Source organism: Rhizophagus irregularis, chromosome 2, assembly GCF_026210795.1.
Source record: "Rhizophagus irregularis chromosome 2, complete sequence".
NCBI lineage: Eukaryota > Fungi > Glomeromycota > Glomeromycetes > Glomerales > Glomeraceae > Rhizophagus > Rhizophagus irregularis.
In genome coordinates, this window is record NC_089430.1 from 4,008,827 (window position 1) to 4,016,453 (window position 7,627).

Sequence of the window (7,627 nt, forward strand, 5' to 3'; positions counted from 1 at the left end):
TATGGATAGAATTTAATAGTGAATCTATTGCTATATATAAAATCGATAATATAGATAATGAGTGATATGATCTCCATTGTATATAAGGTATGGACGTATGGTACTAAAAATTGGTATGTATGGTCCTACTTTCATATTAAAATTCTTGACCATACCATACATACAACGAGGGTCATATCATACTCATTATCATTGTACTGTATAAAATCGAAATAAATATGACTAGCAAAGAATATTTATTCTAAAATTTTTTAATTTTACCGAAAATTCAAACGGATGTCTCTAGTGAGTTGTGCGTACCAACTAAAATATTACGTCATCAATGATAGTATTGCTAAATTTAGGTATAAATAACTTCTAATTATGGATGCTAAATTAATTATTTTATTTCTTTCAAATATGTCTCATCCTGAATATAGACCTCCTGGTGAAAATGACGTAAGGTCACCTTGTCCTGCCCTTAACTGTTTGGCTAATCATGGTTTCCTGTAAGTTTATTATATAATTTTATATATACACACACATGGTAAATATTTTATTCTTTTTCTATAGTCCAAGAAGTGGAAAAGATTTCTCTATGTCCGAATTAATTGAAGCTCTTAATAAAGGTTTTAATACCAGCAGAGCTTTTGCTTCAGTACAAACGCTTGGCGCTTTTACTATGTACGGAAAATTATTTCAAAAAATGTATGAAATTTTCTTATATTGATGAAAAATTATATTTTTCAATTACACTTAAATGATTAATTTTAAAACAGGTCTTTAAGTGATCTTCAAAGACATGGTATTCTCGAACACGACGCGTCTTTATCTCGTCAAGATGCCGCGATTGGCGATCATGTAAATGTCGATAAGACTTTAGTAGATTTATTATTAACATATAAAGTTGGTGAAAAAATTAATATTGAATCACTCGCAAAACTACACCATGTACGATACACAGACTCCAAAGAACGTAATAAAGATTTTTATTATGGTTGGAGGCAACAATCTTTGTCATTTGGTGAATCATCTTTATTATTGTGCGTTATTGGTGGAGCAACAAATAAAGAAGTTGATGCCAAAGTTGCTGAAATTTTTTTTAAAGAAGAAAGACTTGCTGATGAATGGAAATCATCTGAGACACCTATTGGATTATTTGAAATACTTAATTACCAAAAAGAAATTGAGAAAAAAGCTGAAGAAGTAAGGCCAAAATAAAAATTTCTTCAGTTATACGTGCCTTATTACTTATAATATTTCTATATTTTATACTGAAAAATATATTAAAAATTATATCCAAACGAATATTTTTATTTATAACTGCCACACTCCGAATTATCATTTTTACAACTTAATAAACAAATAAAGTTCTTAAGCCCATAATCTATTCAACTTTGTTTTTTCCTTCTTTTTCTAATCCAAAGAATTCCTTTAGACATCCAATGACAAGATCATGATCTTCCGTATGTATCAATCCACTAACAGTAATTGATCCTACGACACCAACACCTTTAACAATCAATGGAAAAGCACCACCTTGTGCCACGTATTCTTTTTCATCAACAAAATATATTTCTCCTTTTTGCTGGCTTAAATATTCTCCTACATAAAGAGAAGAATGACGGAATTCACTAACGACATTACTTTTTTTCCTTGCCAATTCTACATCTGCTGGTGATGTTCCAGGCATAGAATAGTGAAATAAAAGATGTCCATTAAGTTTAATAGAAATTACTACAGGAATTCCTTTTTGTTGAGCAGTTTTGATAATCAAAAGACCAAGTTCTAAAGCAATTGTTGAATCAAAAGCAAGAAATTGGAAGTCTTGTTCTTGTTGTAAAAGTTGTGCCGCCGTTTGAAGATCTGAAGCGGCCATTGTATTATTTTCGAATAAAAACAAATAAATACTCCCAAACATCCACAATCGTTTTTATATTTGGCAACTAAGCCACTATATGCTGTGTTACATTTAATCTTTATGAAAATTTTAGCAGATTAGATTTTCTCTTGTTCTGCCTCTTACAGTATGAACCATTTCGTTCTTCGTCTTTTACAGTTTCGAAATTGTCTTGGAACTCGCAAAATTTATCATCATAATAATTTTCAACCATATTTTCTCACTTTAACAATGAATTATTTCTTTTCTTCAAACACTAAGTCTGTTCCTTCAAATATTTGTTACCATATCGTAAGTTAATAATAAAGTTTTACGTAATTTCTTAACTGACTTTTATAAATCCTTTTATTGTAAATTTAGGAAGGATTTATCAATTGTTCATATTTTAGTGCTGCAGTAGAATTAGGTTATAAGTTGAAAGATCCTTCTTTTAACAAAAATGCTGATACACGTATTCAAGTTAGCGTCGACGCGCATAAAAAGGAAACCGTAAATATGTTTAATAAAATTATTTACTTGATTTTCTTTAAACACTAACTTCTTGAATTTATTGAATGATCACGAAATCAAATTAAACAAGTGGAGCGACAAAATAAAGGACCTTCATTCGGTAAGTTATTCAATTCTCTGTGTCGGTGTATATCTGTTTGTTTTCACTCATTTATTTTATTTTTTCTTAAGCTAATTCCTAAATCAAAAAATCACACATCATCTCCCTTAATTTATGAAGGATGTAGCCCGGGTAAGTATGAATTTATTGGAGGATATTCGGAATTTGTGAAATTAGTAAGAGCAAGGCACAAGTTAAATATGCAAAATGATATTAAAGAAGGTGGTAGAGAATGTGTGGGTGATGTTTGTAAAATATAGTTGATTAAAATAATTACACTAAAAAGCTAAAAAATGGTTCAAATTACAAAAAATGCATGTAGTTTATTCAAAATAAATCCAAATTTTTATTTAAGAGACAATAACCTTGAATATCAGGGTTACTTCTTATGATTTTAATGCTTTATTACTTTTGAGAATTAATTGCAAATGTTGGATTTTTAAAGAAAAATCATAATGTAAAATTTGTAAACTAAAAGTGAATGCAGTACTTTATTAAAAAAACATTATTATAATTTTTTATGTTATTATATATTTTGGTTTAAAGTTTTAAAAAATATATTGTTTATATAAGTAGTGTACTACTGGCCATCACCTGAAATTCGAATATGTAACGTTGATTTTCCTGGAATTAAAATTTCCCGTTTAATGTAAAATGGAATAATATAATTTAAAATGTTTGTTATACGTCATTGTCCACCTTTTCCTACTGATTCCAACATGTTAATGACAATGGTATTATCTATAATATCTGGGTTTTCTATAATTAATACAAAATCAGTTGGTTGTAGCAAATCAACAAGTGTTAATGGAATCATTTTTTTCATTTCACTATTTATTTTTTGTTAGATATTATATACATCTCCTTCACGTGGAATATTTGGTTTAATTTTTGCTATAGATCGATATGCTTCTCTAGAAACATGTCCCTTATCCAATGATTTAACTACTACTTCAATTCTTTTTGTTTTTTTAACTTTATCTAATTGCCCAAAATTAACACTATACACATCATCATTGCAAGTTTGAAATGTTACTTGCTTAAGTTTTATTTTGTCCGTCTTATGAAATGTATTTTCTTTTTCTGATTCAACAACATTTAATATATGTTGTGATAGGCCTAATATTTTGCGTCATTTTGTAGTGTTACTAAGCTTAGTAAGTGGACGAATTTTATCTAGAGATATTGTTTTACGTATTTTTTCAACACTTGATAATTTAAGACCAAATAATAAAGAGCCAGATATTTTAGTAGTACTACCTTCTTTAAACTCCTAATAATTTAAAATAATTTTAAGTATTTGCAATAAAAAAGTCCTTTAATAAATATTACCTGATAGTATTTGCAAGCAGCATCCATTGAAAATTCTGAGGATTGTACTTCACTTGTAAAATTTGTACCAAAACAAACTTTAAATAAAGGTTTTGACTCCACATATTCAATTGAACATTTACAACATAATCCGCTTTTTCATATTTAGTTTTAACAACATAATTATGAGGAATTGGATGTTTTAATTTTTTAGTATAACAAAGTTGTTTACCAAGAGGATATGTTCCTTCTTTTATAATTTTGTAATGGAAAGTTCTTTTGCTATCAAATATTTAATGAAAGGACTTTGTGGATATATGCTTTCTTCTTTCATTTTATTCAAATTTTAATTGTTATGATTTTTAAAAACTTTTTATGCTAAACATTTTTTATTTTTATTTTTATTTTTCATAACGATGAAAAATTTTTTTTTCCATGAATATTTTTAATAGAATAATGCAATACCACATGTAAAATATAAATAATCATCATCTCATAACTTAATTAGTTAAAGTTTAAAAATAGATTACTAAAATAGTATCGTCTCATTGCTAAATTGGTTAAATTGATGCTAATTATAATCTATATAAATAAATACGAAATAAACAAATATGAACTTTCACAATTTTTGAATTTTTGTGATGTACAGTCAACTCTCTTTATAGTCACACATTTGGAACAGTCCATATTTGGTGATTATAAAGAGATGTGACTATATAAAAAATTTCTTATATTTGTATATCATAATTCCGGCCAAAAATTAACATAATTTTAGCCAGAATTATACTTAAAACTTTATTGTATCGTAACTCCGCCAATATTAATCGTAGAGAGATGATCTTACCGCCATTCGATTCGTCTTGATGAGACGGTTCTAATGGTATAAAATACGTCGAAATCCAATCACTAGATTAATTTCCGAAATTAAAAAAATATTAATGGTTTTTGTGTAATAACTCTGTCAATATTGATCCTAGAAAGACGATCTTACTACCATTCGATTCGTCTTGATAAGACGAATCTAATGGTGTAAGATACATCGAAATCTAATCACTAGATCAAATTCCGAAATTAAAAAATATTAAATGGTTTTTAAGTAGTAACTCCGTCAATATTAATCACAGAGAGATGTGCTTACCACCATTCGATTCGTCTCGATGAGGCGATTCCAACGAGCTATAAATCGTCTTTTTACAATCACTAGGTACCGAGAAATCTAGCAAAATGTTAAATGGCGCAGTAAACGTAAATCAAGAAATATTATAATGCCGATGTTTAACATTTTGTTGAATAACTCGTCAGCCAGTGATCGGAAAAGGATAAAAAAAAAAAATAAAACTCTCTCCCGTTCTGCTCACTTGACAATATTTACGAAAAAATAAAAAATTTTTTCGGAGTTTTTTATTACTTTTTCTTTATAATTTCTTTATTTTAGATAACTACTACGACACTTTACAAATGGGTAAAGATAACAAAAAGAAAAATAACCAGTCTAACAAAGATACTACATCTAAACGTCCTGCCTCTAGCTCTCCAACCGGCAACGTTTCTGGTCAAGGTTCCTCTATGTCTGGCCCTTCGAACACTCCACCTTCGACCACCTCTACTAATAAACGTACCAGAGTCAGTGCTGAAAACTCTGTCATGGATGTTGATAAACCTCTCACGCCTCCTGGCCCTGTTGAGACAACTTCCGCTGAGATACCTTCTCAACCCGATACCTCCTCTCTCGATGCTTCGCAACACGCCCCTGCTACCAACAACGATAAAGGCAAAAGCCCTGAAATTACTCCCGCAGTCTCTTTCCCTGAACGTGCTGCCTCTCCGGACGCGTCCCAAGCTGCAGTACAATCTCAACCTACACTTTTCTACGCCTTGGCCGCTCCTAATGACGTTGATGGCTTTTGGAATCATTTCGCTTCGAACCACGACGCGTGCGACGCGGTTGATCGACAACTTTTCTTGTTCTCCTCTTATGGTAGTCGTGCCACGTGTAGTGGATCCAACGATTTGAAGAGGATCATCGTCCACTTCCGAAAAAAGGAAGATCTTGACAACGCCACAGCCAGGGACGATGATTCTATGCAATCACATAATTTCACGTTAAATGCATAATTATGCGATAAATGCATAATTTAAGTTGATCGCATCATAAAATCACATAATTTAAATTATCCCATATCAGAGCGCATAATCCGCAGTAAAACATATTTAATTTGCTACGGATTATCAGTTCGATCATCTTTTTTTCTTTCGCAATGCCAAAAAAACAAAAAACCTCATCAGTTTATACTAGATGTAATGAATATAAAGATATTTTTCGAGTAGATGACAATGTTCTCTTTTGCAATCATTGCAATATTTCTATAGACTGGAAGCGTAAATCTACTGTAGATAATCATTGTAAAAGTCAGAAACACGTTTTTAACGTAAGAAGTCAAGAAGAAAGCCAGAATAAAACACAACAACTTACCCTTTCATCTACTCAGGCAGTTTCAGAATCAAAAAACAACTTATTGAAGACCTTATAGAAGCGTTTGCAACAGCAGACATTCCTCTTGAAAAAGTCAATTCACTACTTCTATTTTTTAAAAAACACGTTAAAAATGGAGGTTCCATTCCTCAAGCTCCTACTCTCAGACAAAATTACCTACCTAGCGTTTTTGATAAACACTTCCAGTCACTTAAATTACTTTTTGATTCAAAACCTGTGGCTATAATTATGGATGAAACTACTGATGATTGTGCTCGGAGTGTTGTCAACACCCTTTTTTGTTATCATAATGAAACAAAATTAGTTTCAGTTGATTTTCTTGAACGTGTAAATAATACCACAATGGGACAAGTTCTCACAACCATTCTTACTCACTTTAATATATCCTTCAATTTGCCATGCCTATTTCTTTCAGATTCAGCCGCGTACATGAAAAAATGTCATCGTGAAGTTCTGTCTCCATTAATGCCTCAGTTAATTCATGTGCCGTGTTGTGCACATATTATAAATCTTATCGGGTATGTAAGCTGCTGGTAGACATTATTTTTATTGTAAGAGGAGGCGAATTTCATCATAATAATAATTATGGTTACATAGTGGTCGATATTTTCTTTTTTCTTTTTAATTATTTTGCATTAATTTTCTTGTTTAAAGTGTTTGTACAATCTAATATAAAAAAGTTCTAATTAATAAAAAAGGATTTGTTCTTTTCTATATAAAATTAAAGGGATATGTGGAGAACATTACCTCAATTTAATACTTTAAAATGTTTTTTGGATAAAATTAAAGAGGTTTTTGTTAATTCTCCTTCCCGAAGAGGACGATACCTGGCTTATTTAAAAATGCATGGAATTCCCTCACCATGCAAAATTCCTTTATATAACAAAACGCGTTGGAACTCTTGGTTTCGGATGGTTTCATATGCAAAGGATCATATTATCTATTGGCCTTCTTTTTTTAAAGAAGAATTCAATAATGATAAGAAACACAACACTTTGGCTGCTATTAATTCTTGCTTGGAAAATGAAAAGGAATTGGGAGTCATTACAATTTACCTTAATTTCATTTCCTCTTATGCTAAAGAATTTGTTCAAGATCTTGATTTTTTCCAACAATTAAAAAAACCTGTTTTTCCTTTTGTAGAATTACGCCTTCAACAACTTACTGCATATATCGAAACATATAGGAATTCAAATGATTTTGGTCTTTTCTTAGAAAACTTAATTAATAGTCTCCGATTTAATACACATGAATTCTATTCCATTTTTCGAGCAGCATTTGAAGCAGCTTATAAGTCGAAGCTTCACTGCACATATTCCTAATCATCCAGCTC

The 7,627-nt window shown here is 30.4% G+C and overlaps 4 protein-coding genes across 4 annotated transcripts; 2 read left to right on the top strand and 2 right to left on the bottom strand.

Moving 5' to 3' along the window:
- Nucleotides 1-399: 399 nt before the first annotated feature.
- On the top strand, nt 400-1,363 carry OCT59_012236 (uncharacterized protein; the record flags this gene model as incomplete). The annotated part of the gene is made up of 3 exons (XM_025309105.2): nt 400-488; nt 553-687; nt 759-1,363. 3 exons carry the CDS (start codon nt 400-402, stop codon nt 1,198-1,200), a joined length of 666 nt encoding a protein of 221 aa, XP_025184166.1. The 3' UTR covers nt 1,201-1,363.
- Nucleotides 947-1,894, bottom strand: OCT59_012237 (uncharacterized protein). Its single transcript, XM_025323250.2, has one exon. It carries the CDS (start codon nt 1,856-1,858, stop codon nt 1,367-1,369), a length of 492 nt encoding a protein of 163 aa, XP_025184165.1. The 5' UTR covers nt 1,859-1,894; the 3' UTR covers nt 947-1,366.
- Nucleotides 1,895-1,991: 97 nt separating this feature from the next.
- OCT59_012238 (uncharacterized protein) lies at nt 1,992-2,885 on the top strand. The gene is made up of 4 exons (XM_025314858.2): nt 1,992-2,170; nt 2,240-2,368; nt 2,460-2,489; nt 2,561-2,885. The coding sequence occupies exons 1-4, from the start codon at nt 2,009-2,011 to the stop codon at nt 2,747-2,749; spliced, it is 510 nt and encodes a 169-aa protein (XP_025184164.1). The 5' UTR covers nt 1,992-2,008; the 3' UTR covers nt 2,750-2,885.
- Nucleotides 2,886-3,333: 448 nt separating this feature from the next.
- On the bottom strand, nt 3,334-3,848 carry OCT59_012239 (uncharacterized protein; the record flags this gene model as incomplete). The annotated part of the gene is made up of 3 exons (XM_066134325.1): nt 3,334-3,608; nt 3,684-3,762; nt 3,822-3,848. The coding sequence occupies 3 exons, from the start codon at nt 3,846-3,848 to the stop codon at nt 3,334-3,336; spliced, it is 381 nt and encodes a 126-aa protein (XP_065989601.1).
- Nucleotides 3,849-7,627: the final 3,779 nt, after the last annotated feature.

Excerpts from the sequence above, each read along its gene's own strand:
- OCT59_012237 (XM_025323250.2), bottom strand. The coding sequence starts at position 1,858 with ATGGCCGCTTCAGATCTTCAAACGGCGGCACAACTTTTACAACAAGAA.
- OCT59_012238 (XM_025314858.2), top strand. The coding sequence starts at position 2,009 with ATGAACCATTTCGTTCTTCGTCTTTTACAGTTTCGAAATTGTCTTGGA. Across the intron at positions 2,171-2,239 it reads CAAATATTTGTTACCATATC|GAAGGATTTATCAATTGTTC; the intron begins GTAAGTTAATAA and ends TTGTAAATTTAG. Across the intron at positions 2,369-2,459 it reads ACGCGCATAAAAAGGAAACC|TGGAGCGACAAAATAAAGGA; the intron begins GTAAATATGTTT and ends AAATTAAACAAG.